A 27,794-nucleotide genomic window follows, 5' to 3' on the forward strand; every position below is an offset into this window, starting at 1 on the left:
TGTGCAGCCAAGTTTCTGCCCAGTCTTTAGGGTGCAGGCTCAGAAGGGCTTCCTGGCCCTCACCCTTTGCATCCAGGCCCTTCAGAGTGAAGTTCACACAGCTGGGATGTGCCTTCCTCTGGTGGCATTGGGGAGGTGGCAGAAATGTTGGTGCCTGATGGAGACAGGCAGGGTGTCCTCTCCAGTGTGCCAGCCTTGCCAGCAGGGAGAGGCTCTTCCATGGTGAGGGGGCACTGCTGGGGCTTTCTGCTTGGTCCAGCTGATGTCCATGGCACAGAGCTGCTTTCAGCCATGTCCCCACCACGGTCCCCAGAGCAGAGCTGGTGCTGGAGCAGGGTGGCTCTCCCCTGCTGCAGCTGTGGGTGGTGGGAAGCATGTGAGGAAAGGCAAATGGCTGTGCTCAGGCTCCTGTCCTCATGCCACCAGCTGTGACACTTCCCCTCCTCAAGGCTTGCTGTGCTTGTTCTGCTGTAGGTGGGAGGAGGTCACCCTGAAGATGGGCTGTCCAGCAACCCCAGCATGCTCCACAACCATGTCTCACTTCCGTCCCAGCCCAGCTCACTCCCTGACCTCAGCAGGCAGCAGGACACATACAGCGGTAAGGCAGCCTGGGGGCACCCAGGGCACCCCTTAGCTCCAGCCCCACGCAGCAGCAGTAGCCTGGGGGGAGGGGGAGGTGTTGTGCCCTTGCAGGGCATTTGTGGAGCACTTCATACCCTCAGCCTTTCCCAGAGCCTTGACCTACCTGTTCCTGCCCCTCCTGCTAGCTGTGGGTGCACAGAGCCCCCAGGCCCTGCTCTGCTCAGGGAGGTTTGGCTCAGGTTCTGTTTCTGGCTCTGGTTCTGGAGGGTCTGGGAGTTGGGGAGAGAAGAGCAGGGATCAATGGTGGGGCAGAGCCAGCACCCCTGCAGCACTTCCTGCTTCAGACCAGCAATGCAGGATGAGTCCAGGACGCTGCACGCTGGTGGTGATGCAGCACAGCAGGAACAGGGCCTGGGGATCCCCAGGCCTTCCACGTGGGTCAGGCCTCTCCAACCTCCTCGTGTGGCTCTGCTTCCTCAGCAGGCTTGTCCGGGGGGCTGGGCAGAAGCAGCGTCTCCTCGGGCACCAGTGAAATAAAGAGGGAAGAGAAGGAGGATGAGGAGAACACATCAGTGGCAGATAACTCAGAGGAGGAGAAGAAGGAGCTGAAGCCCTCCCGGAACAGAACAAGGTGCTCTTTGAACAGGTCTCTCCCTTCACTTACTCCATTACCAGCTGGGGGCCTCTGGGGCTGGGGCACAGCTGTGGGGATCCACCAGGCACTGGGCTCAGCACCGTGAGGCCTGGAGGTCATCCTGCATCACAGACCCCCGGCCCCTGCCCCCTGTGTGCCCTCACACTGAGGTGGCACAGCCTGGGCTCCCTCATGCTGCTTCCCCTTGGCTGGCAGTGCTGGGGAACAGTCACTGCCTCCGTCCTGCTGGCTCCTGTGCCCGTGGCCACAGGGCTTGCCCATGCCCATAGAGCCCACAGAGCAGAGGGCATCCTGGCTTGAGCTGCACCCTCCTGTGTGGTCGTTTGTGGCATAAGAAGGGCACAGCCCCCTGCGGTGTTGCTTGTGGCTGTGCACGGAGAGGACCAAGATCTCAGCAGCCCTTGGTGGGAGCAGGGAAGGTTTTGACCTCCTCCCTGCTTTGGGTCATCTCCACTGTGCTCTGGAATCCTCTGTTACCCACCCAGATCTGTGGCAGTGGATCAGGTAGGCTCCTTGTCTGCAACCTTGCCATCAGCTCGGAGACCTTGCCAGGGTGATGGTGCCCGGAGGGGCAGCACCAGCCCTGCTCCTGCCCCAGAGCCAGAGGGCTGTGACTTCCCAAATCACCAGCCTGGAACACCAGAGCTGGCCCCACACCTTCTCCAAGCCGCCCTGGCACACACCTGGGCATCCAGCTCAGGCCTGAGTTGCATTGTTGTGCTTTCTTCCTTTGCTCTTTACAACCAAACCAAACACAAAACCGAGGCAGAAGAAGATCCTTAACCTCTTCTCTCCAGCGTCCCTGTGTGCTCCCTGCATCCGCATGCTGGGCACCGGGCTGGCTCTGGGCTGGCACTGGTCTGGAACCGGGCTGGCATCAGGCTGGCATCAGGCTGGCACTTTGCTGGCACTGGGCTGACACTTTGCTGGCACCGGGCTGGCACTGGGCTGACACCTGGCTGGTATTGGGCTGGCACCGGGCTGGCATCAGGATGGCATTGGGCTGGTACCAGGCTGGCACTGGGCTGGCACTTTGCTGGCACTGGGCTGACACCTGGCTGGTATTGGGCTGGCACTGGGCTGGCACTTTGCTGGCATCGGGCTGTCACTGGGCTGACACCTGGCTGGTATTGGGCTGGCACTTTGCTGGCACCAGGCTGGCATCAGGCTGGCACTGGGCTGGCACTTTGCTGGCACTGGGCTGACACCTGGCTGGTATTGGGCTGGCACTGGGCTGGCACTTTGCTGGCAGCGGGCTGGAATCAGGCTGGCACCGGGCTGGCACTGGGCTGGCACTTTGCTGGCACTGGGCTGACACCTGGCTGGTATTGGGCTGGCACTTTGCTGGCACCAGGCTGGCATCAGGCTGGCACTGGGCTGGCACTTTGCTGGCACTGGGCTGACACCTGGCTGGTATTGGGCTGGCACTGGGCTGGCACTTTGCTGGCAGCGGGCTGGCATCAGGCTGGCAGCGGGCTGGCATCACCCCAGCGGCGGGCACAGGCAAACGGCGGGGGGGGTGGCGGCGGCGAACCTGTGTTGATCTTTTTGTCTGTGGGGTTGCCCAGTGCTGAGAGTGCACGCGAGGAATGTCCCTGTCTCGTTCTTATTTTAAACCATTAGTCAAGATGAGGATGAGGAGGACGATCTTCTTCCCCCAGAGCAAAAAGCCGAGAGAGAGAGAGAGAGGAGGGTCGCCAATAATGCCCGCGAGCGCCTGCGGGTCCGGGACATCAACGAGGCCTTTAAAGAGCTCGGACGCATGTGCCAGCTGCACCTAAACAGCGAAAAACCGCAGACCAAACTGCTAATCCTCCACCAGGCCGTATCAGTCATACTGAACCTGGAGCAACAAGTCCGAGGTCAGTCAGGGGCCCGGAGTGGTGATGATCTGACGTACCTGGTCGGCACGGGGCTGTCTGTCTGTCTGTCTGTCCGTCCGTCTGTCCTCTCTGCCATCGTGTGCCTCGCACTGTCCTCTCTCCTCCCCCCTCCGGCCTTGGCTTCCCCAGGCTGTCGATGTCCTGTTTTTGACTTTGGTTTGGTTTTGGTTTGGTTTAGCTTTGGTTTGGTTTTGGTTTTGGTTTGATTTGGTTTTGGTTTGATTTGGTTTGGTTTTGCTTTGATTTGGTTTGGTTTTGGTTGTTTGGTTGGTTTTGTTGGTTGGTTTTTTGGTTTTGGTTTGGTTTTTTTTTCCTTTTTGTTTATTTTTTTTCCCCCCACCCCCACCCCCCCCCTCTCTGGTTGTTGGTTTTTGCCTCCCTGCTGTTCTCTCTCTGGCCCCCCCCCCCCCCCGCCGCTGCGCCTGCTGCATGCTGCTCCCCGAGGGGGCACCTGCGCCGTCCCCGCTTTGCTCAGCGGCCTCTGCTGGATTCCGTGGCCCTGCTCTGGCAGGGGGGGGGTTGGACTCCACGATCTCTGGAGGTCCCTTCCAACCCCTGACATCCTGTGAGCAAAAGGAACAAACCAACCCAAACAGCAAACCTCCCAGAGGAGGCCCAGCTCTGCCACCTCTCCCAGGGCTGCTCCCAGCCCAGGGCCTGCCTCTGCCCCCGGCTGCAGCAGCAAGTGATGCCCTGTCGTCCCTGCCCACCTGGCACGGAGCTCTGTGCTGTCCCCACCGCTGCCCCCCTGGGTTTGCAGGCAGCTGGAAAACCCCTGGGCCTTACTGGAGCCATGCAAGGGGCAGCAGGATGGAGACACCGAGCTGAGCCGCCCTGGCTGCTGGTGCCAGCTGGTCTCAGCTGCAAGCTGGGAGTGCCGTGCATCTCTAGCAGAGCCTGGAGCTGCAGCTGGGCACACGCAGACTCTCCCCATCACCTGGGCAGGCTCAATCCCTTCCCACACCCACCTGTGCCCATCTCAGCCACCTGTGCCGGTGCCGGGGGCCGAGTCCCGGTGGGCAGGGAAGGGAAGGGAAGGGAAGGGAGGCGCAGGGCTTGGCTTCCCGCTCCGGAGGCTTTGCTGCTTTGCTCCTGCATCCCCCCCGGTGCATGCTGCTGCTGCTGCTGCTGCTGCCCTGGCCGCTGCCCGCCGGGTTAACCCCTTTCTCTCTGCAGAGGCTGTTGTAACTCACCGGTGGTTTGTGCCTGGCTCTGCTCCTCTCTGCTGGCCTCTGCTGTTTGCATTGATGTTGGAGTCCTTTGTGCCTCTCTTCAGTTTGTAATTTTTTGGCCTCTCATAACAGTGTATATTTTTTCCTGTCTCTTTTTTAATTTCCCCTTCCTTTGGAGTTTTATTTCTTTCTTTTTTATTTATTTATTTTTTTAATGATTTATTTATTATTATTTTGAGGGTTTGGGTTTTTTTTTGTTTTGGTTTGGTTTTGGTTTTTTTTGGTTCTGTTCTTTCCAATCTCCTTACAGACAGTCCCCAGCCGTCACCTCTCGGTGGTCCCACTCTCTACCTTGTACTTGCTGCTTGCGGCTGGAGGCAGGAGCCGAGGGGCTGGGGTGGGGCGCAGGGGCTGTAGGCAGAGTTGGCACCGTGGTCACTTTGGTCTCCCACGCTTGTCCCTTTTTAAACCCTTCTGGAACGCAGCCCCCAGCCAGCTGCTGGCAGCAGGCAGCAGTGCAGGCAGCCGGGGGGTCCTTCTCTGAGGGGTTTGGCCCTTGGGCTGCTCTGCAGGAGAGAAGCCGACCCCTACCTCCCCTACTGGGGGGCTGCGGTGGGAGCGGGGCCAGCAGGCGCCCACGTGCCCAGCTGGGGCTGCCAGGATCCTTCCGCTGCTGTCAGCAGCAAACAGGGCAGAAAGAGAAAGGAGAAGACTGAGAGGGGTTGTGAGGGGCCAGGCAGGCAGGTCAGTGCCCGCCCCGAGCAGGGCACAAGGCAGCCAAGGCACTGCATGTCCTTAGAACCTGCAGGACCCCACCTGGGCGTGCAAACCACCAGCAGCACTTGCTGGTGGCAGGCAGATGTCTCTCTCTTGCCCAGATGCAGCATGCAAGGTGCTGCTGGAGCTGTGGCCTTGCTGCAGGGAGCCACCAGCCAGGAACCACAGCTGCTGACCTGCGTTGGAGCCAGCTGGGCTCCTGCTGGGGTGATTGCACTCCCCAAGGCCATCCTGGGCACACTGGAGGGAAGGGGACAGTGCCAGGCGGGGCACTGAGGAGACACGAGCAGGGACAAGGCAGTGAGGAGAGGATGTAGGCAGGGACAGTGGGCAGCCTTCTGTCCCACCCAGACCTGGGGAGCCCTTGCTCCCCCTCCATGCTGTTGGGCACCATCTGGAATCTCTCCAGACCCCCCCAGCACACCCAGGAATGCTCTGACTCTGCGACCCCTCTTCGGTGAAGGCTTCTCCCCACGTGGCTCCCCTGGAGCTGAAGGCCACAGTCTGTCCCAGTGCCAGGCCTCACCTGAGGACCCTCCTCAGATAGGTGTCTTTCCTGCAAGAACTTTTGCTCTGGGGGAGAAGGTCGTCTGGAGCCTAAATTGGGTTTGGAGGGGATGGGCTGCAGGCAAGGCCACGGTTTCAGATGCTGCCAGCACAACTCTGATTTTCCCCTGTCTCTGCCTGTTTTGGGCACCCCTGGGGTGCTGCCAGCGATGGAGGTTCTCCCAAAGCTCCCAAATGTGCTTGGAAAAGACCCCCCCCATTTCCAGAGCTGTTTTGGCTGTGTTCAAAGACCCGGATTTGGTGTCTGCATCTCAGACTGACCCTCAGCAGCAGCCAGGGTGCTTAGCTCGTGCCACCTGTGCTGCCCCCAACCCCTAAGAGGGTGCTGGGCCAGGCTGCCAGAAAGCCCTCACTGAGATGGGTTTGCTGCAGGTGGGATTTTGAAAGGAAATCCTACAAAGAGGAGTTTGATCTCTGCCAAGAGGTCTTTCCTGGGAGGATGAACCTGATGGTTTTCATAGATTCACAGAATGGGCTGGGTTGGAAGGGACCTTAAAGCCCATCCAGCTCCAACCCCCTGCCATGGGCAGAGATACCTCCCACCAGCCTCATCCAGCCTGGCCTTGAGCACCTCCAGGGAGGGGCCATCCACAACCTCCCTGGGCACCCTGTTCTCACTCTCAAGAATCTCCTCCTCACCTCCAGTCTCAACCAATGGCTGAACTTTGCATTTTCATCCGAAAACAAAGAGAAAGGCAAATTTTTGCAGCGAGGGGGTTGGCACGCTGGGGTGGGGGGTGAGGGGAGCTCATCCCGCATCCACTGCCCACCCCCATCCCTGGCAGCACCTCCCAGCCCCACGCTGGCATCACCTCTTCCCGTGGCTGCTCAGCAGGCAGCACCCCGAGGCGATTGGGTTTCGTTGGAGCCCTTGGCAGCGGACAGCGGCAGCAGCAGCACTACCAGCACGGCAACCCGATAGCCACCCCCACACACACACACCTCCGTGCCAGACCCCCCCCTCCTGACTAACCCCTGTGGTGCTATGAACCCAGCAGTACAGACGAGGCCTTGTCACTGGAGGACAAAGATCTGAGGGACCGGGAGAGGAGGATGGCCAATAACGCCAGGGAGAGGGTGCGCGTGCGGGACATTAACGAGGCCTTTAAAGAGCTGGGACGCATGTGCCAGATGCACTTAAAAACGGACAAAGCACAGACCAAACTGATCATCCTGCAGCAAGCAGTGCAGGTCATTCTGGGCCTGGAGCAGCAAGTACGAGGTATGGTACCAGCTGGCAGGTGCATTTCGGGGCCTCCCTCTCCCCCACCCCTCTCTTACATCTCTGTGCATCCTCCACCGCCCCCTCCCCGCTGCGTCTCCTGCTTCCGCCGCCGGCTTCTGGGTGCAGCCGAGCTTCCCGAAGCCCTTGGCCCCCAGGGTGGATTGGAGGCTGCTCTCTTGGGAGCCTGCCCTCGTGCTCAAATGGGAATTTGGCAGCTGGATCCCATTGGAGCAGCTTTGGAAAAGTCAGTGCTCAGCTGGGGGCTCTGCACTTCCCTTGGCTCCGGCAGGGCTCCGGCAGGGCTCCGGCCACCTCCCCGCAGCCACTGCACAGAGCAGCAGGCACAGGGCAGCTTGCACTCAGGTTGTCTCCTCGCATGGTCTGTCGTCTGTCTGTCCTCAGCCTCTGTCCTCACTCTCTCTCTCTCTCTCTCTCTGGGATGCTGCCACTGTTGCCCAGACTGAGGTTGCTTCATCCCCCTCCCTCCCTTGCTGTTTTTGGCCCAGAGCGCAACCTGAACCCTAAAGCAGCCTGCTTGAAGCGTCGGGAAGAGGAGAAAGTGTCTGGAGTGGTAGGAGATCCCCAGATGACACTTTCAGCTTCACATCCTGGTCTAGGAGATGGTCACAACCCTGTTGGACACATGTAAAGGTACCATCCCCAGCCCTGTTCTCCCAGCACCCCGCTGCAGCTCAGGCTCTCAGCCCCACTCCTTTGGCACCACCCAACCTCCTTCTTCATTTGCTTCGCCTGCTTAATTGACCTGAAGTAAATGACTTGTGTCTCCACACAGACATAGACACCCAAAGCTCTGCCCCACAGCCCTGGGGCTGAGAGGGAGGGTGCTCTGCACCTCCCTGCCCCAGCTGGCTGCTGAAAACCAGCAGCTCCTCTGTCTGGTGATCTCATGGGAGGTGCCAGAAATGCAAAGAAACACCCAGAAGATAAAATTCCCCCAGGGAGACCATGGCTGAACCAATCCTCAGCAGCTCCTCCACACCAGCCACTCAAGCAGGGATGCTCTCCTGTCCCAGTTCAAGGACTGGAGCTAAATCAGCAGCTGCTACATCAGCAGCTCACCCAGTCCAGGCCCCTCCCCAGCCAGAGCAGGTTGCTCAGTGTCCCAAATAACCTGACCTGCAATGGTGCCAGGGATGAGGCAGCTCCAACCTCTCTGGGCAGCCTGGGACAGGCTCTCACCACCCTCAGGGTCAAACATTTCTCCCTTCTCTTAAACTCCCTCTTTTGGTTCCAAACCATCCTCCCTTGTCCTGTCCCAACAGGCCCTGCTCCAAAGTCTGTCCCCAGCTTTCTGCTCAGCCCTTGAAGCTCTGCAAGGCCACCAGAAGGTCTCCCTGGAGCCTTCTCCTCTCCAGGCTGCCCAAGCCCAACTCTCTCAGCCTGGCCTCCCAGCAGAGGGCTTCCAGCCCTGCCAGCACTGCTGTGGCCTCCTCTGGCCCTGCTCCACCAGGTCCCTGCCTGTGCTGTGCTGAGGACTCCAGAGCTGCCCCAGCACTGCAGGGGGGCTCTGAGCAGAGCACAGCAGAGGGGCAGAATCCCCTCCCTGCCCCTGCTGCCCACACTGCTGGGAACCAGCCCAGGACAGAAGAAGCTCTTCCCCATGAGGGTGGTGAGAGCCTGGCACAGGGTGCCCAGGGAGGTGGTGGAAGCCTCATCCCTGGAAGTTTTGAAGGCCAGGCTGGATGTGGCTGTGAGCAACCTGCTGCAGCGTGAGGTGTCCCTGCCCGCGGCAGAGGGGTTGGAACTGGCTGAACCTTGAGGTCCCTCCCACCCCAACAGTGATGCTGTGACAGGGCTGGGGCAGCACTCAGTGCCAGCTCACCTCCAGCTTTTCAAATCCCAGCAGCACTCCCAGCAGCTCCCCACAAGGAGCCTTTGAATTTCTCTCACTTCCATCCTTTTTTGGGGGGCGGGGGGGTTGTGTTTCTGTCTTTTGGGGTTTTTTTTATAGATCTTTTTGTTCCTCTGGACCCAGAGATCTGGAAGAAGAAGAAGAAGAAGAAGAAAGAAGAAGCAAACCAACAACAAACCAACTGAAAAAAATCAAAAGCCCTGGGTGTGACCCTGCAAGCTTTCTGGAACCACAAACTGTAGCCCTGCCAAACACTCGACAGCAAGGTGGACGGATCCTGGCGTGACGTAAGGGGGTGGAAAGCAGTCCAAAACAAACACACCAGAGAGAGAGAAAACCAACCAACAAACAAACAAAACCACAACCTTTATTATTATGATTTCTTTTTTTGGGTCAGAAAAAAAAACCACAAACAAACAACCCACAAAATAACAATGAAACAACCAACAAAGAAATTGCCTTAAAGTCTAAACCAGTGCAGAGCAGTCAATACATATCACTCAGTGAGGAGGGGGTGGGAAGAGTGTTCTCTTGGCTCGTTCACAAGCAGCCAGCAGCAAAAAAAAGATATTGTGCCTAAGCTTTTGAGATATTTCTGTGGGGTTTTGGGGTTTTTTTTTTGTTGTTGTTGTTTTATTCCCTTTGGGTTTCCTTTTTTTTAAAACAGGTAAAAAACCCAACAAAAAAAAGAGAGAGAGAAAGAGGAACATTAGTTATGAGATGATTTTTGAGGGGGGTTCTCAGTAGAACAAATAGCAAAATGCCTTTCATTGAGGGGGGGGATGTTGTGTGGGGGTTGTTTGGGGTTTGGGTTTTTTTTTTTAGCTTCTTTTGCCTATGTTTTTGTAAGCCACAAAAAGGAGAAAAAAAGATATTTTTTTTTGGGGGGGTGTTTTTTTTGTATAAAAAACAAAAAGAAAGGAAAAAAAAATACACAACCAACCCCCACCCCAAAAAACAAAATGTCTTGTAGCTCCCCTCTCTCCCCTTTCCCTTCCCTTCCCTCTTCCTCCCCTCCTCCCCCCACTCCCAGTTCCCCCATGCTTTTTTTCTGCTGCTGTTTCTCTAGTTAAAAGTTGTTGCATCTTTAGGATGATCAACCAGAATATTAAAATTGTTATTGAGAGAGACTGGATATAAAGAGAGGAGTTCTCAGATCGGGCTCAGAAAGCCACTCAGAAGCCAATGTAAGCCCCCCAGGGAGGAGAGCTCCTTCCTTGCCTGGCTTGGACCTTCCTTGCCTGGCTCGGACCTTCCATGCCTAGCTTGTACCTTCCATGCCTGGCTTGGACCTTCCATGCCTGGCTTGGACCTTCCATGGTACAAAAAAACAACCCCCAACTCAACTCCTGTGCTGAATTCACCAGCTCTTTGCTTTGGCCACTTCTGATTTGGGAAGAGGAACGGCAAAGCAAGTTGCAGCAGCAGCAGCAGCAGCAGCGTCCCTCAGAGCTGCTCCCTCCCGGGAGGTGCCCGAGCTCCATCCTGGGGCTCTGCAGATTACTGCTGGACTGCCCCCCCCAGAGGCTGCAGCCCTGCCTGGGAGAGGAGGTGCCCCACGGCTGTGATGGGAGAGAGCAGGCCCTGGGGAGTGGAAGAGAACTGTGGTGCTCCTGTGGTGAGAGAGCAGCGAGGTGGATGGCAGAGGAAGGCTCAGGGCGCGGGGAAGTGCCTCTTGCCCATGCGGCCGACCCTGGCGCCTGCTGCCGGAGGAGCTTCCAGGGCAGCGCTGAACAAAGAGGAACTGAACAAAGCTGGAGGGCTGGCAAGAGGCAGAGGTGGACAGAGCCAAGGCAGCAGTAGATGGACCCATGGACACTGGTGGCAGGAGGGGGAGCAGCCACCCAACGTGTGCTTGTTTCAGCCTCAGCAAGCCAGGACCAGAGGCAGGATCCCAGCTCCATGCAGACTCTCCGCACGCTGGAGACAGCACCGAGGGGCAAGCTGCTGCAGGCCTGGGCACAGGGCTGGCTTCACAGCCCAGCTTCACCCACTGTCATCTCTCCAGAGCATCCTTGGAGGCAAGCCCTGGGGACACAGCAGCCCCTGTCACCTGCACGTGAGCTCCGTGCTGCCAAGCAGGGGAGCAGCGAGCGCCTGTCCTGCACGAGGGGCTCCAGCAGCCAGGCTGGACCAAGGATCCTTTCGCTCTGAGTGCTTCCCAGTGCTACTCCAGACCCCTCCAGTGTGCTCAGCAGGAGGAAGAACCCAGCAGCCCCGTCACAGGGTGCCCCAGAGGTGTGGAAGCAAGCAAAGAGGTGCTGGGCAACGCTGAGCTGTGGCAGGGCAGCTGCTCTGGAGCTGGCAATGGAAGAGCGTCCAGCAGGAGCTTGTTCTTGTCTCTTCCCTCTCCTTCCCCTCCTGAAACATTCTGTGCCCAGTTCTGCCCAGCTCTGCAGGCAGATGGTGTCAGCTCCCAGGGGCATGTGAAAGCCCAAATCAGCAGTGGCTGCAAAGCTCTTGGACTGGGGCTGGCTGCTGCCCAGATCTGCCTGGCAGTGCCCAGCCAGAAGAGCAGTCAATGGGACACAAGTGCTGGCTTGGGGGGACCGTGGGAGCAGTGAGTGTGTAGGACCCCCGGCATCAGGTCCAGCTCTGCCTCTGCTCCTCTGGCCTGTGCTCCTGGGGAAGCTGCATTGCTTTGCACAGGACAGGGAAGGACTGGCTGCCAGCATCAGGTCCTGTGGCACTTCCTAGCACCCCCAGGTTTTGGCATCACCTCCTGGTGCTCTTCTGTTCTCACAACTCTGCTTTGTGCTCCAGCAAAACCAGCTGGAAGTGCTCAGGAGGTTGCCTATCTCCCCCCTACAGCTGGGGACTGTGGGCTCAGCCCCTGTGGCATCTCAGAGAGGAGCCATGGAGCAGAATGAGACCTCTCCCTGCTGCCCTTGGCACCAGCACTGCACAGCTCTGAGGCTTTCAGGTGCTCCTGCCTTTCCCTGCCCACATTCCCACTGCTGCCACCATCACTTCTGTGGAGTGAGACCTGAGAGCACAGCAGCTTCCAGCTCTGTTCCCAGAGAAGGCTGGGAAAGGGCAGTGGCTGTGGTCCCTTCAGCCCAGGAAGTCTTCTCCTCGCCTGTGTCAGCAGCCACCTTCCAGTCTAATGAGCTGCTCAGGGTACCCCACTCTGCCCTCCCCTGGTTTCCTCTGCCTGCTTCAGCACTGAGCAGCCTGAGATGGATGTGGCTCCTCCCTGCCTGGTGTGACAGCCCTGACCTCTGGAGCTCTCCCTTGCAGCAGCAGCAGCTTCGTCTTCCTGAAGTCCTGCCAGGCTGCATTGTTCTGCAGAAGCTGCAAGTTCAGTCTGAGGGTGGCAAAACACACAGGGAGCCCCCAGCAGCCAGGGCTGGATGCTCTGACAACCCCAGCTCATGCCCCAGGGCAGGAACTGGGAGCTCATCAGCTGCTTTTTGCAGCCTGGAAGAGACTGCTCCTTCTGCCCTGCCTCGGGTCGGTGCCAGCCCTGGGCATTTGCTGCCCAGGGTGTTCTGCTGGCTCAGTGCCACCAGCCCAGCACCTGGGGTGGGAGTGGATGATGGAGCAATGTCCCAGCCCTGGCAAGCTTGAAACCACACAAATGAACTAAGAAGTGCTTCCCCAGCACAAGAATATGAGGTGGCAGTCAGGGGCAGCTGGATGGAAAGGAAAAGAGATGGCAGTGAAGAAAAGCCCAGAGACAGCAGACCAGGAAAGTGGAGAAGGTTTCTCCTTGGCTCAACATTTGACTGAACTCCTTCAATGCCCTCTCAAGTCCTGGCTGATGTTCTGCAGCCCAGGGGGACCCCTGGTGAGAAAGAGCCTTTCCCATCCCCCCCAAAGCACCAAGCACTGAGCAGAGATGAGGCTTTTCAGCTGCATTTTGATGGTTTGGTGCTGTTGCCTTGACTGCAAAACCTCCTTGGCAAGGCTTGGGTGAAGCCCCTGGGACATCACTCCCAGTGGCAGGGTTTGGAGGAAGTCTTGGCTCCTCCAGCCAAGGAAGGTGCAGTGTCAGGAGCTGGGAGTGCTGTGCCTGGATGGCACAGAGTGTTTTGTGTGCCAGCCCCACACAGCCTTGGTGCTATCTCTGTGGAGAGAGCAACTGCAGAGTGCAGCAGGGAGAATGACTTTGGCCCTGCCTTGGGCTTGGGGTGAGTGTGGTGCCTGCAGCCTGCCAGGGAAAGAGCTTTCCCAGCATGGAGCACTGCCAGGGGTTGTCCCAAAATGCTCCCTGGAAGAGCAGCCTGGCAGTGAAACTCTCATCTCTGGGTGTCCTGGGGCTGCACCCTCCCCAGCCCACACCTCTGCTGCCATTCAGCTTTGGGATCTTCCAGAGCACTTCTGTCCCCAGACTTCTCTGCCTGTCCCTGGTACCTGTGGTCCTGCAGAGAGGTGTCACAGCTGGGTGCCCTGCTGCAGGCTGCCCTTCAGCTCTCTGCTTCCTCTCTCAGCCTGACAGGTGTGGGTTCTCCTGGGCTACCTGTCCCTCACAGCTGGGGGCCACAGAGCCCCCACAAACCTTCCTTCATCAGCTCAGGGCAGAGGCTGCCTCCTGCTGGCTGCATGTTCAGGGCCCTCTCTTCCAGCTGAGCTGCATCACAGTTGAGCAGCAGAGCTGAGGTGCCGTGGGGACAGCTGCCATGGGACACTTGGGTAGCAGGGGTGCAGTCCTCAGGCCCCCCAGCCCCTGGGACCCCTCTCCTCTTTCCTCCCCCTCAGCAGTCCCCTGCACATCCTGCTGCAGGCCTCCAGGTGCTGGGCTCTGGACTCCAGTTTATTAAGAGTGAAAACCCACAGCTTTTTTGTTCTTTCTCCCTCTTCACCTGCCCCAGAGCAAACCAGCTGCAGCCTCCCCAGCACCTTGCTGCATGGAGGAGAGGTGCTGCCTGCCTGCTCCTGCTCCTGCTCCCAAGCCTGGGCAGCAGACTGCTCAGCCCTGCCTTGGCAGTCGCTCCCCTGCCTCTGAGCTGCCAGTCAGACCTCACAGCCCAGCAATTGCCTGGCTCCAGTTCAGCTCCAGCTCTTTGCCAGCAGCTCCTCTGCTCCCCTGCTTTCACAGCTTGCACTGGTGGTACCCTGTGGGGGGAGTGTGGGTGGGAGAGACAGGACCTGGGACGTCTGCATCCCACTCTGTGCCACTCCTGTCTGCACTGAGCTCTGGCTGGGAGCCAGGGGAGGCAGGAATCAGGGCAGTGGAGTCAGGTGGGCACCCCAGGAGCCCACATCTGGCTGTGGGGAGCAAATCCATGCAGTGGGGTCACCTTGCTGCCCCTTCTCCATGCACCACCACTCCAGGAGCAGGGAGCTGGCTGCTTTGCTGTTGGGGTTTTGCCCTTCCTAGCAGAGATTTGCAGAAGTGTGATGTGAAACCTGCCCAGCTGTGACCTGTGAGCAGCTTTGTCCCCCAGCCCATGTGCTGAGCTGGTTTCCTAGAGGTGCTCTCACTGCCTGGCTGTGGTTGAGCAGCAAAGGGACAGAGCCAGGCTGGGACTTCCCCAGAAGGCTGCAATTTCAGGTTGGCTGCAGAAGCTGCTCTCAAAGGTCTTTTGTGTCTCACCCTTGTACCCACTGAAGCCAGCAGAGCCTTTGGGCCTTGGGACCTTGCAGCTGATCCTTCCTCTCAGCAGCTGGGGAATGCCTTGAGAAGCAGGAGGCTTTGGACACCCCTAATCCTCTCATACCCTGAGCTCTGCTGCCCTGGGGAGACTGCTGAGGTCAGTGCCAGTGGAGCCTGTGGCCCTCCCTGCTGTGTTTGTGCTGGTGCCTCTGGACCAGCTCCAGCTTTGGTGAGCCCCTGGCTGGGGTTTTAGAAAGGAGGTGAATGAAGCCAAGGTGGTTCTGGAGCTGGGCCAGGCCAAGTGCTCACCCCGAGGTGCAGTGCTGGCTAAGCTGGAGCAAGCCATGGCCACTGGGTTACCCTCTTCCTGCTCGACACCAGCAAGAGCCAAGACCTGTTCCCCATACCACAGCTTGCACAAGGTCTTTGCCCTCTTGAATCCTATGCAACCCCCTCCCCTCTCTCCAGGGCTCTCCAGATCCCAGCCCAGCCCATTCCTTCTGCTCTTGCTCATGGCTGCTGAGTTCCTGCTCCCTGCTGCTCTCAGGGTCCAGCTTCACTTCCAGCAGCTCTAAAAGCATTTCGAGACCTGTGCCCTGGAGCTGGGGGGTAGGCAAGGGCTGAGACCCCTGGAACAGCCCTTCCAAGTCATGCTGCAGGTGCTGAGCACTGAACTGGAGAGGGCAAGGCCTGTCCTAGGGCTCCTCCATTCACCCTTAACCCTCCTGTGCCTTCTGCTCGATGCTTGGTGGCTCACTGCCAGCATCCTTCATCTTGCACCATCTCCCCCAGTGCCCCTGAATGGAGAAGCTGTGTGCCAGCTCCGTGCTGCCTGCCTCTGGACTGCTCTCAGGCTTGACTTGGCTTGACTGGTCTTCCTTCAACCTCCTCAAGCTTCAGGGTGTCTTTTCCTTCCTCCTGCACGGTGCAGTGCCTCCAGCCAGCACCTCTGGGCTCTTTCCTTCATGCCCAGCCACCGTGGGTTTCCTCCCAGGGCAGACCCATGCCACCCATGCCACAGAGGAGAGAGGGTTTGGGAGGTGGCAGCTGCAGCTCAGTCCTGTGGCACAGATCTCTCTCCCTGCCCTGCTGCCCCTGGGGCAGGCATGGGGGGCCCTGGTTTGATGGTGAGAGCAGTTCACCTCTTTGGAGAGCCAGCAGCTGCAGTGCCTTTGTCTGCAGGACCCCTGTGGAGCTGAGGTGGTCACTGCTCTGTGCTTTGGAGGGTGGCTGCTGCCCAACCCCCTGGCTCCATCCTGCATCACACCCTCAGGGCCAAGAGGCAGCCCTGCCATGGGTCTCCACAGTGGTGTTTCTCTGCCTCTTGCTCCTCAGGTCCTGCAGTGCCCACCCTGGTCCAGCCAAGCCCCCACCCCGTGGAAAGGAGAGGGACTAAGACTCAAGGCCCAGTTCCACCTTGTGGGCAGCAGTGCAGGAGGACCAAGGGCTTTGTGCTCCAGCCTGGGATGTACTGGGGGCTGGGGGCAGCCGTGGAGCTCCCCTGGCAGCTCCTGCAGCAGCAAGCTGGGGACACCTCCATCCCTGTGCGACGTCTTCCCAACCCCCTTGAAACTCACCAGCCCTAGGGGCAAACCCTGCAACGTGAGGCCTTGCTGGGGAGGGGGGGGAAGGAGCTGCAGGGAGCCTTTGCCCCTCTGCCAGCCATGGTTAATCCCCTGGGAGAGGGGAGAGGAAAGAGAGGCACCCACAGAAGCAGAGCAGGGGTGACCCCAACCAGGCTGTGAGCACCAACTCATTCCCAGTGGAGGGCTCCAGCTGGGGGGGGGGAGGGGGCACAAAGCATTACTGGGGGGGTGAGAACAAGGCATTACTGGGGGGGGTGTCTCTATTTTTATAGGATTGGGGTGGGACTGGGGGGGTTGGGAGAGCAGAGGGGAGATGCCTGCAGACCTTGGTTTATTTTTCAACCCCACAGAAAGGTTTTGTTGGGATTTTTTGGGGTGGGAGTAGGGGTTGGGGGTGATTTTTGTTTGGCCTTTAACACCCCCACCCCCCCAGATCCTTGGGGTTTTTTTGGGGTGGGTTTTTTTTTTGGGGGGGGGATGTTTAAGCTGCCTACCTGTAAATCCAAGATGTACTTAAAAAGTGGCTGAAATCCTTCTCTTCTTAAATCAGATACACATTATAGTTTTGAACTATATATATAGTAAATATATATATATATATGCCTAGCCCAGCAAGAAGAAGAAAAAAAAAAGGCAAAAAAAAAGCAAACAAACAACAAAAAAATAAAATAAAAATAATAAAATAAAGTTAAAAAAATAAAGGGGGGGGGGGAAGGGAATGAAAAAGAGAAAGAAAAAAGAAGGGAGGAAAAAAAGAAAAAAGAAGGGAAAATAAGGACAAAAGAAAGAAAAAAGAAGAAAGGAAAGAAAAAATAAGGGGAAAAAAAAGAATAAAGACTAAAGAAAGGAAAAAGAATAAAGAGATAAAGAATAAAGGAAGAAAAAAGAATAAAGAAAAACATAGAGAAAGAAAAAAGAATAAAGGAAGAAAAAGTAAAGGAAGAAAAAAGAATAAAGGAAGAAAAAACAATAAAGACTAAAGAAAGAAAAATTAATAAAGAGAAAGGAAAAAAAAGAAAGAAAAAAGAATAAAGGAAGAAAAAAGAATAAAGACTAAAGAAAGAAAAATTAATAAAGAGAAAGAAAAAAGAAAGAAAAATTTTAAAGGAAGAAAAAAGACTAAAGGAAAATAAAGGATAAAGAAAAAAAGAATAAAGAAAAAAGACTAAAGAAAAAAGAAAGAAAAAGGAAGAAAGAAAAAAGACTAAAGAAAAAAAGAAAGAAAAAGGAAGAAAGAAAAAAGACTAAAAAAAAGAAAGAAAAAGGAAGAAAGAAAAAAGAATAAAGATAAAAGAGAGAAAAAGAATAAAAAAAGAGAAAAAGGTGAAAAAAAGAAAGAAAAAAGAATAAAGAAAAAATAAAGAAAAAAGTGAAAAAAAAAAAGAAAAAATAATAAAGAAAAAAAAAGCAAAAAGGAAAGAATAAAAAAATGAAAAAAAAAATCAGAAAAATTTAAAAAGGGAAAAAATAAAAGAAAAAAAATAAAGAAAAATAAAAAATAAGAAAAAAAGGGAAAAAATGGAGGAAAAAAAAAAAAGAAAGTAAAAAAAAAAGAGAGATAAAAAGAATATTTGGGAGTGTGGGAGGGGGAAACTGAGTTGTCCTTGGAACCGAATCACAATTGTGGGATATATATAACAAAAAAAACACAAAAAAACAAACAAAACAACAAAAAAAAATTGTGTTTCTGAGTGCCTCAAGATAATGGAATTATTGTGGTTTTGCTTTTGGGTTTTTTTTTTTTTTTTTCCTTTTTTTAAAGTAATTTTATACAAGTGTCCAATAAAAAAAACACACAAAAAAAAAAAACCAACAAAAAAAAAAGAAGAAAAAGAAAAGACAAAAACAGCTGGCTGGATTATTTGGAATTTTTAAATAATCCTAACTTTTTTAAACAAAAACAAACAAACAAAAAAAAAAAAAGAAAGAAAGAAGAGGTAGATTTTGAGAACTGTCCTGTATATAACAGTAATGTAGCAATAAATGTGACCTTTTATAACAATAGCACTGCTCTGGGCCTGCTTTCCGGGGTGGGTTGGAGGGGGGGGTGGTGGTTCTTCTCATCCACACCTCCCCTCCCCTCCACTCCCTTCCCCTTCCTTCCCCTCCCCTGGCTCATGGCTGGCTTGCAGATGTTGTGAGCCTGCCCCTGAGGCTCGGAGTCAAAGAGTTCGCTTAATACGTGGGTTGGGTTGGGTTAGGTTGAGTTGGGTTGGGGTGTACTGGGTTGGGTTGGGTTCTGTTGGGTTGGGTTGGGTTGAGTTGGGTTGGGTTGTATTGAGTTGGGTTGGGTTGAGTTGGGTTGGGTTGGGTTGGGTTGGGTTGGATTGGGTTTGGTTGGGTTGGGTTGAGTTGGGTTGGGTTGAGTTGGGTTGGGTTGGGTTGGGTTGGGTTGGATTGGGTTTGGTTGGGTTGGGTTGAGTTGGGTTGGGTTGTATTGAGTTGGGTTGTGTTAAGTTGTGTTGTGTTGGATTGGGTTCGGTTGGGTTGGATTGAGTTGGGTTGGGTTGGCTTGTGTTGGATTGAGTTGGGTTGGGTTGGGTTGGGTTGGGTTGTGTTCTGTTGGGTTGAGTTGGGTTGGGTTGGGTTGTGTTGGATTGGGTTGGGTTAGGTTGGGTTGGGTTGTGTTAGGTTGGGTTCACTTGGGTTGGGTTGGGTTCTGTTGGGTTGGGTTGGATTGGATTGGATTGGATTGGATTGGATTGGATTGGATTGGATTGGGTTGGGTTGGGTTAGGTTGAGTTGGGTTGGGTTGGGTTTAATTGGGTTAGGTTGGGTTGTACTGGGTTGGGTTGGGTTGGGTTGGGTTGGGTTAGGTTGGGTTGTATTGGGTTGGGTTGGGTTGGGCTGGGTTAGGTTGGGTTGGGTTGGGTTGGGTTGGGCTGGGTTGGGTTGGGTTGGGTTAGGTCGGACTGGGTTGAGTTGGGTTGGGTTCTGTTGGGTTGGGTTGGATTGGGTTGGGTTGGGTTGGGTTGGGTTAGGTTGAGTTGGGTTGAGTTGGGTTTAATTGGGTTAGGTTGGGTTGTACTGGGTTGGGTTGTGTTGGATTGGGTTGGGTTGGGTTGGGTTAGGTTGGGTTGTATTGGGTTGGGTTGGGTTGGGCTGGGTTGGGTTGGGCTGCGTTGAGTTGGGTTGGGTTCTGTTGGGTTGGGTTGAAGGAGGAGAGGAGGAAAAACACTCCTTCCCCTCGGGGCCGTGCGCGGCAGCGATCCGGGGCCGCTGCCGAGGCGGCGCCGCGGGTCAGGCAGCGCCGGGGGTCAGGCAGCGCCGCGGGACAGGCAGCGCCGCGGGTCAGGCAGCACCGCGGGTCAGGCAGTGCCGCGGGACAGGCGGCGCCGGGGGACAGGCAGCGCCGGGGGTCAGGCAGCACCGCGGGTCAGGCAGCGCCGGGGGACAGGCGGCGCCGGGGGACAGGCAGCGCCGGGGGTCAGGCAGCGCCGGGGACAGGCAGCGCCGCGGGTCAGGCAGCGCCGGGGGTCAGGCAGCGCCGGGGGACAGGCAGCGCCGGGGGTCAGGCAGCGCCGGGGGACAGGCAGCGCCGGGGGTCAGGCAGCGCCGGGGACAGGCAGCGCCGGGGATCAGGCAGTGCCGGGGGACAGGCAGCGCCGCGAGTCAGGCAGCGCCGGGGGCAGCCCTGTCCCCGCGCACGCGCGGCCCGCGGGGTCCTGGGTGCGGCGGCGCGCGGCGGGGGTGACTTTGAGCGCGGGCGGCGGCGCCATGCTGAGCCAGCTGCTGGGGCCGCGCTACGTCCAGCTCCTCCAGAACTGGTGAGGCCCGGCCCGGGGCTGGCCACCGGCATCCTTCGCCTTGGCTTTGGGGGGGGCGGGGCGGGCCGCGGCCGCTGCCCGGGGTCCGCAGGGAAGCGTGCGGCCTGTTCCGCGCCCCTCACCGCGGGCCCCGGCACCGCCGGAGCCGAAAGGGCTTCCCCAGCCCTTCCGCTCTCCTCAGCACTCTGCCCCCGCTCTGTGCTCCCTGTCTCATCCGTGACCCCGCTGGGCCGGCCCCGCGGGAGCGGAGCAGCGCCAGGGCTGGGGATGAGCAGAGGGCTGGAGCTGCTCTGCTGTGAGGGCAGGCTGAGGGAGTTGGGGTTGTGCAGGCTGGGGAGGAGAAGGCTCCAAGGAGACCTCATTGTGGCCTTGCAGGATCTGCAGGGGGCTGCACGAAAGCTGGGGAGGGAGTTTTGAGGGTGTCAGGGAGGGATAGGACTGGGGGGGATGGAGCAGAACTGGAAGTGGGGAGATGCAGATTGGCTGTGAGGAAGAAGTTGTTGGCCAGGAGGGTGGTGAGAGCCTGGCACAGGCTGCCCAGGGAGGTGGTGGAAGCCTCCTGCCTGGAGGTGTTTGCAGCCAGGCTGGAGGTGGCTGTGAGCAACCTGCTGTGGTGTGAGGTGTCCCTGCCCATGGCAGGGGGCTGGAACTGGCTGAGCCTTGAGGTCCCTTCCAGCCTTGACAGCTCTGTGATTCAGCGATGCTGGGGCAGGGCTGGGGCAGGGCTGGCAGCACTCAGGGCCAGCTCTCCTCCAGCCTCTCAAGTCCCAGCAGCACTCCCAATTCTGTGCCTGTGAGCGGCTGGGGGGCGGGGGGGGAGGGCTGTGTTGGTTGTTTTGCTTGGTGGTGGTTTGCTGAGGTGCATTTGACCTCCGGGCTGTCCGAGCTGTCCTCAGAGCCTTTCAGAGCTCAAGCGCTTGCCGCAGCGCCCCCGGGAGCTGCTTGGCAGGGCTGTGTGAGGCAGAATTCTGCAGGCCAGCATCCCAGTTCAACAAGCAAGTGTGGCTTTTGCTAACGTGGTGATTCCCTGGTGAAAGAAAAGTGTGTCAGCCTTTTGCTGCGAGGTGCCCTGCCCACCCCGGGGACCGACCCCCCCTGCATGTGAGGTTTGTGCAAGGCTTCTGCCAAGCTTCTTGTCTGGAGCACAGCCCTGTGAGGAGAGGCTGAGGCAGCTGGGGTTGCTTAGCCTGGAGAAGAGGAGGCTCAGGGGAGACCTCATTGCCCTCTACAACTCCCTGAAGGGAGGTTGTAGCCAGGTGGGGGTTGGTCTCTTCTCTCTAGCAACCAGCACCAGAACACAAGGACACAGTCTCAAGCTGTGCCAGGGGAGGTTTAGGCTGGAGGTGAGGAGAAAGTTCTGCACAGAAAGAGTAATTGGCCCTTGGAATGTGCTGCCCAGGGAGGTGGAGGAGTCCCCATCCCTGGAGGTGTTCAACAAAGGATAGGATGTGGCCCTTGGAGCCATGGTTTAGCTGCCAGGAGGTGTTAGGTGCCAGGTTGGATGATCTCTGAGGTCCTTCCCAGCCTGGCTGGTTGTATGAAATGACCTTCGTGGGTAGCTTAGCAAGGAGCATGTGCCAGGCCTTGCAGAGTGGAGCATTGCTGCTGTTCACCTGCTTGTGTGTGTCTCTCCTGTAGGACTCCCACCCTGGTCACCTGGGGTGGGGTAGGTGTCACTGGGCTGGTGTGGTTCACAGACTGGAAGCTGGTCCTTCAGTATGTTCCCTACATCGGCGGCAAGTATGACACCGAGGAGTAAGCTTCCCTCCCACGGTGAGTTCTGCTTGTGCCCCTCCTGCCTTTGCCCTCATGGCACAGTTGATGTGTCATAGGGCTTGGAAGGGACCTCTGGAGATCATCCAGTCCAACCCCCTGCCAGGGCAGGGCCACAGAGCCCAGCACAGCTCACTCAGGAACACATCCAGATGGGGCTGCAAAGGCTCCAGAGGAGACTGCACAACCTCTCTGGGCAGCCTGCTCCAGGGCTCTGGGACCCTCACAGTGGAAAAAGTTCTCCTCATGCTGAGATGGAACCTCCTGTGCTGGAGTTTCCATCCATTGCCCCTTGTCCTTTCACAGGGCACAGCTGAGCAGAGCCTGGCCCTTCCTTCCTGACCCCCAGCCCCAGATATTGATAAACATTAGATCCCCTCTGTGTCTTCTCCTCTCCAGACTGAACAGCCCCAGGGCTCTCAGCCTCTCCTCACCAGGCAGTGCTCCAGTCCCTTCCTCATCCTTGTAGCCCTCCTTTGGACTCTCCAGCAGATCCCTGTCCCTCCTGAACTGGGGAGCCCAGACCTGGATGCAGTATTCCAGGTGAGGTCTCCCCAGGGCAGAGTAGAGGGGGAGGAGAACCTCCCTAGCCCTGCTGGCCACACTCTTCCTAGTGCCCCCAGGAGCCTTCTTGGCCCCCAGGGCAGACTGCTGTCCCATGCAGAACTTGTTGCCCACCAGCACTCCCAGGTCCTTCTCCTGGGGGCTGCTCCCCAGCAGATCCCCTCCCAGCCTGTCCTGCTGCAGTTTATTCTTCCTCCCCAGCTGCAGGACTCTGCACTCATCCTTGCTGACCCTCATTAGGTTCCTCTCTGCCCAGCTCTCAGTCTGTCCAAGTCTCTGAATGGCCTCACAGCCTTCAGGTCTCAGCCAAGCCTCCCAGTTTGGCATCATCAGCAGCCTTGCTGAGCAGACTCTGTCTGTCTGTCCCTCCATCCATGTCATTGATGAAGATATTGAACAGGACTGGACCCAGCAGTGATGCCTGGGGGGCTCCACTGGTCACAGCTCTCCAGCTGGGCTTGGCACCACTCTTTGAAGCCTTTGTGCAGTGCCTGGGCCTGTTAAGTCCGTGGGGGAACAGGAATGACACCAGTGGGATGCACAGATCATTCCACTTCATTGACTGTCAGCTCCCCTTTCATATTGTACTCTCACACTGTGCTGCCATGTGAGAGCCTGTCCTGCATCCTCAGGAGCTGTCCACTTTAATCAATCAGCAAATTTGCAGCTGACACCAAGCTGGGAGCAGGAGTTGATCTGTTAGAGAGTAGCAGAGCTCTGCAGAGGGACCTGGCCAGGCTGGACAGATGGGCAGAGTCCAACAGGATGGCATTCAACAAACCCAAGTGCCAGGGGCTGCACTTTGGCCACAACAACCACATGCAGAGCTACAGGCTGGGCTTGGAGTGGCTGAGAGCTGCCAGGCAGAGAGGGACCTGGGGGTGCTGATTGACAGCTGCCTGAACATGAGCCAGCAGTGTGCCCAGGGGGCCAAGAAGGCCAGTGGCATCCTGGCCTGCATCAGGAACAGTGTGGCCAGCAGGAGCAGGGAGGTCATTGTGCCCTGTGCTCAGCACTGGTTAGGCCACACCTTGAGTCCTGTGTCCAGTTCTGGGCTCCTCAGTTGAAGAAGGACATTGAGAGACTTGAAGGTGTCCAGAGAAGGGCAACAAGGCTGGGGAGGGGTCTGGAGCACAGCCCTGTGAGGAGAGGCTGAGGGAGCTGGGGTTGCTTAGCCTGGAGAAGAGGAGGCTCAGGGGTGACCTCATTGCCCTCTACAACTACCTGAAGGGAAGTTGTAGACAGGCAGAAGTTGGTCTCTTCTCCTAGGCAAGCAGCACCAGAACAAGAGGACACAGTCTCAAGCTGTGCCAGGGGAGGTTTAGGTTGGATGTTAGGAAGAAGTTCTATACAGAGAGAGTGATTGCCCATTGGAATGTGCTGCCTGGGGAGGTGGTGGAGTCCCCATCCCTGGAGGTGTTCAAGAGGGGATTGGATGTGGCATTTGGTGCCATGGTCTAGTCCTGAGGTCTGTGGTGCCAGGTTGGACTTGATGATCTCTGAGGTCTCTTCCAACCTTGGTGGTTCTGTGATTCTGTGATCTGGTTGGTGGTTGACACTTGCACAGATGGAGTCACAGTCCCAGGCTCACCTCCCCTGTTGTGTTCCAGTGTCTGCTTGCTGCCAGCTTTCCCAGAGGCTGTTTATCAGGACAGCAGGCCATGTTCTTTTACAAGGCTATCACAGCACATCCTCTGAGCAAAGCTGTCAGGGTACACACTCTGAATGAGCTGCTGAGGTCATTCTGAATGAGCTGCTTCTGCTAATGCTTCAAGACAGAGCAGGCCCCAGCAGTGCAGCCAGTTCCTAATCCCTCTCACTGTCTGTTCCTCTATCCCACACTTCCTGAGCTTGCTCTCAAGGAGGTTATCACAGACAGTGTCAAAAGCCTTCCTAAGGTCAGTGTTGGTGTCCTGCTTGTCCAGGACACCACCACCCCCCTTGCTTCAAGCCAGAACTGCTCAGCTGGGCTGTTTGGAACTTCTTTTCAGTTGGCATTTCTAATAAGGGGGTTCACAGAGTGCCAGGAGGATGAGAGATGGATGAGAACACCTCTCTCAGATGGTTGTTTCTCAAGCAGTGGGTTTTTCAGTGTGCTGTGGTGCTTTAAGGACTGAAATCAAGTTCTCTGTGGTAACTTGGGAGCTTTTGAAGAGATCTCTTGCCTTCTCTTCCCAAGCAGGGTGGCTGCAAGCTCAGGAGTGGACAGATTCAGGCTCCTTTCTGTTCCTTGTGACTTAGCAAAGGGAAGCTGAATGTTCAGAGCTGGTTATGGTAACCATGTACCACACATTTGTTGGCAATTTGGCATTCTCAAGACTTCATCCCCCTTTTGTTCACTGCCTGTGAGAGCTGAATCTTCCCTCAGCCTGAGCAGCCCCAAAGCTGGAGCAGCAGTCAGGTGATGCCTTCTGTGGGCCCCCAAATGACTGCTGCTGCCAGGAGCAGAACTTCACAACTTCCTTGCCACAGGTGGGAGGGAGTTAGGCAGCTTCTTCCTTGCAGCAAAGGATGCTGATGGGAAAAGGGCCTGAGGAAACTTAAATACAGCTCAAAACTTCTGACCTAAACACTGAAATCTTGCTGCAGTAAGAGACCTGCCTCCAAGCAAGAGCATTTGATATGAAGTCTGGAGGTCAAAGAGTCAGCACAGAGCCTGCACCTCTCCAGGCCTCTCTTTCCAGGGCCACTTGTTGCAGTTCAAGCAATGGCACAGTGCCCTCCATCCCCACTTTCAGAAGGGATCCATCCTGCAACCAGAGAGCGGAAGACACTTTGCATGCAGTCAGCTGCCCCTGCAGCATCCTGAGTGACTGCAAATGCTTAGAGGCAAGGCAGTGGAAGAGCTCTCAAGTCCTGCAGGGGCAATTCAGTCATAGAAGCAGAGAGCTGTTTGGGTTGGAAGAGACCTTTCAGATCATCATCATCATCACCACCACCCCAGCACTGCCAGGGCACCACTAAGCCATGGCCCTCAGCACCACATCTCCACAGCTTTGAAACCCCTGCAGGGCTGGGGACTCCACCAGTGCCCTGAGCAGCCTGGGTGTGGTGGGTTGAAAGTTTCCCCACCCCCAGCATTAAATTTGCCAGCCCAGCCCAGCTGGAAGCAAATGAAAGCTGCATCTACAAACTAAACTGCAACCTACAATGGAATGCAATGACTCTGTACAAAATCTACAGGATACAACAGTTGCAGGGATCTACAATTGAGGAACAGCACAAGACTCCCCCTGGCCAAAGACCAGGGGAAGCTAACAGCTTCTCCCTCCCTGCCCTCACCCCCACCCTTACCTCCCTGTACATAAAAGGGACAAGAGACAGAACAGAGAAGTTAGAATGAGCCAAAACAATGCAGCCAAGGTCAAGCAGAAGCCAGCAGAAGCACAAAGTTTGTATCTCCTAGCCTGAGGAAGTGGGAAGAGAAAAAAGTTGTTTCCATCACCAGCTGAAGTCTGTTATCTTTCCCATGGGATGGATTAGAACGATCCTTGTTCTCCTTTTCCCACCCAGTAGTGATTGGTTTCCACCTGACCACTTTCTGTTCAAGAGCTGTGAAACATTTTAAAGGCATAGCCTAAAACTCCCACAGTGGGCCAGGCCTGGGCAACCCTTCTGGGGAAGAAACTGTTCCTCATGGCCAACCTAAACCTCCCCTGGGGCAACTTGAAGGCCACTTCCTAGATTCAGAGGATGGTTTGAGTTGGAAGGGACCTGAAAGCTCATCCAGCTCCAAGGCCCTGCCATGGGCAGGGACACCTCCCACCAGCCCAGGCTGCTCAGGGCCTCATCCAGCCTGGCCTTGAACACCTCCAGGGATGGGGCAGCCACAGCCTCCCTGGGCAACCTGTGCCAGGCTCTCCCCCTCCTCACTCTTAACTTCTTCCTCATCTCCACTCTCACTCTCCCCTCTCCCAGCTCAAAGCCATTGTCCCTTGTCCTGTCACTCCCAGCCCTTGTAGAAAGTCCCTTCCTGGCTTTCTTGTAGGCCCCTTTCAGGTGCTTCATCTTGTCCTGATGCTAATGGCCTGCTAAGGGTTTTCTTCACTTCAAATGGTCTTGGCCAGTAGCAGGAGCATGGGTCCATTGCTGAGAGCCCAGTGTGTGCTCACTATTTTGAAGCAGGAGCTCTGCTGTGTCATTGTGCTTGGATCACCTGGAAAGAGGAACAGAGAAGGAAGCTGCTTCTGTGCTGGCTTGTGGGTGCTGTCAGGGGGCCCAGCAGAAGCTCCTGCCCTGGGCACTGGAGGCTCTTGAAGCCTGCCTGTGGTGTTGGCTGCTGTGGCCTCTTGCAGGCAGCTCCATTTAATGTCTGCTTTGTGTTTGTTGTAGGAATTGTATTGCTGTATAGAGTGGTTTGGAGCCCTCCATCCACTGGGACCCTGCTTTGAGGTGACCTTGAAATGCCCACTCCAGACCCTGCAGCTGGTTCTGGCTTCCCTCCTTCTCCCATGAGCAGTTGTGGCCACTTGGTTGTGAACAATAGCTTCCATCAGTCAGCCTGCCTGCTGCCCCCTCCTCTGATCACTTTCACAGCAGATCTTCTCCTGAAGGGAGGAATTTATAAGCCTGATGTGCAAAATAAAGCAAGTGAATGATATTTTGGGGGGGAGTTGTGTTACCTTCTTCAGACCAAACTCCTGCTTTGGAGCTGGGCTGTGCCCTAAGGAGGGGCTCCTGCACATTTGCCTCCTCTTGTGCTGGTTCCTCAGACATCAACCAGGGCCTGGTGTGCTGGGCAGCCTTGGGGAGCCTTTGCTTTGTCCCTGGGGAGTTGTTGTTCATCACTCTCCAGTTCTGGAGCTGTTCTTGGTGGTGTGTTGGTTGGAAGCTGATCATCCCTGGACCAGCAGCAGCTCTGGGCTCCTGTGTGCAGTTAACTTGCAGGCAGCATGGCAGAGTCTCATGGTACCACAGACTCCATGTTTCATAGACTCAGAATGGTTTGGGTTGGAAGGGACCTTCAAAGGTCCTCCAGTGCAGCCAGCAGGGAGATCTGCAGCTAGAGCAGGTTTCTCAGAGCCCCAGGCAACCTGAGCTGCAATGGTTCAGGGATGAGTCCCTCACAGTGACTCACACTGAGGCTCACATGAGTCCCTCTGTGCACAGCTGTTCACTGCACTCCTCTGGGCTCACTTCCAGTCACTCCACATCTTTACCCCCAGCATCCCAACGTGAGGGGGTGTCCTGCACCACCTCCTGCAGTGAAAGCTTCTCTCCTCATGGCTTTGATTTTACTCACTGGAGGAGGAAACAGTCAAAGGGTTGGTGTCAAGGAGAGGGCCTCCATCCCTGGCTGAGGGGCACTGATGGTCTGAGGCAGAGGGCAGGGCTCTGGTGGGATCCAGCAGGTCACCATCAGGATGCAGGGTCAGGACCCACCGGGATCTTAGCCCCACACAGTTCTGCTCCCAGGGCTGAAGGAGAGCAAACCACATCACTGCAGGCCTTGGGCTCCCTTACACTGCATCTTCAGCCAAGAAGCTGCATCTCAGTGCCAGATTTGGGGTAGAATGGTGTGAGTTTGGCACTTGGGTTGGGATCTGAGTCAGCAAAACCAAAAGTGCCTTTGTGAGAAGAATGTGGTTTGATGAGAACTTCCCTGCTCTGTGTGTTCAGGATCACAGGAAACAACAGCAACAGCAGAGCAAGAGGCTTTGGAAGAGTGAGCCCAGAAGGTGCCAACCTTAAAGCCAACCCAACAAACCCATCCCCAGAGAGATGGAGGCTTCAGGGCATGGGATGCTCCCTATGGATTGAATTAAAGGCAAAATCCTCAGCACTGTGTATCCTAAAGACAAAACCCTTCCTGCAGAGAGCAGGTGCAGCAG

At 56.2% G+C, this 27,794-nt stretch overlaps 2 protein-coding genes across 20 annotated transcripts in view; both read left to right on the top strand.

Annotated features, from left to right (window-relative positions):
* Positions 1–16,082, top strand: part of TCF3 (transcription factor 3) — a 106,521-nt gene extending 90,439 nt beyond the window's left edge. For 4 of the 18 annotated variants that reach the window (XM_068156315.1, XM_068156318.1, XM_068156329.1 and 1 more), the window contains 5 exons: positions 475–598; positions 1,063–1,228; positions 2,861–3,099; positions 7,368–7,512; positions 8,834–16,081. In XM_068156315.1, the coding sequence (XP_068012416.1) occupies positions 475–598; positions 1,063–1,228; positions 2,861–3,099; positions 7,368–7,510 (672 nt within the window). In that variant the 3' untranslated portion in view covers positions 7,511–7,512; positions 8,834–16,081. Of the gene's footprint in view, positions 1–474; positions 599–1,062; positions 1,229–2,860; positions 3,100–6,631; positions 6,859–7,367; positions 7,513–8,833 lie in introns of those variants that run through there. The other 14 variants (XM_068156317.1, XM_068156332.1, XM_068156334.1 and 11 more) reach the window with 11 other exon arrangements.
* A 3,436-nt stretch (positions 16,083–19,518) lies between these two features.
* Positions 19,519–27,742, top strand: UQCR11 (ubiquinol-cytochrome c reductase, complex III subunit XI). 2 transcript variants are annotated; one of them, XM_068156364.1, is made up of 3 exons: positions 19,519–19,626; positions 21,265–21,399; positions 27,583–27,742. In XM_068156364.1, the coding sequence occupies exons 1-2, from the start codon at positions 19,577–19,579 to the stop codon at positions 21,383–21,385; spliced, it is 171 nt and encodes a 56-aa protein (XP_068012465.1). In that variant the 5' UTR covers positions 19,519–19,576; the 3' UTR covers positions 21,386–21,399; positions 27,583–27,742. The 2 variants fall into 2 exon arrangements, with proteins under 2 accessions (XP_068012465.1, XP_068012464.1); XM_068156363.1 differs by lacking the exon at positions 27,583–27,742 and adding an exon at positions 26,296–26,563 and having other exon boundaries at positions 19,520–19,626.
* The last annotated feature ends 52 nt before the right edge of the window (positions 27,743–27,794 follow it).

Source organism: Melanerpes formicivorus, unplaced genomic scaffold, assembly GCF_026170545.1.
Source record: "Melanerpes formicivorus ecotype bairdi unplaced genomic scaffold, bMelFor1.0.p_v2 SCAF_34, whole genome shotgun sequence".
In the NCBI taxonomy this organism is placed as follows: domain Eukaryota; kingdom Metazoa; phylum Chordata; class Aves; order Piciformes; family Picidae; genus Melanerpes; species Melanerpes formicivorus.

Coding starts and splice junctions, on each gene's coding strand:
- UQCR11 (XM_068156364.1), top strand. CDS start 19,577: ATGCTGAGCCAGCTGCTGGGGCCGCGCTACGTCCAGCTCCTCCAGAAC. Junction 19,627..21,264: donor GTCCAGCTCCTCCAGAACTG/GTGAGGCCCGGC, acceptor TCTCTCCTGTAG/GACTCCCACCCTGGTCACCT.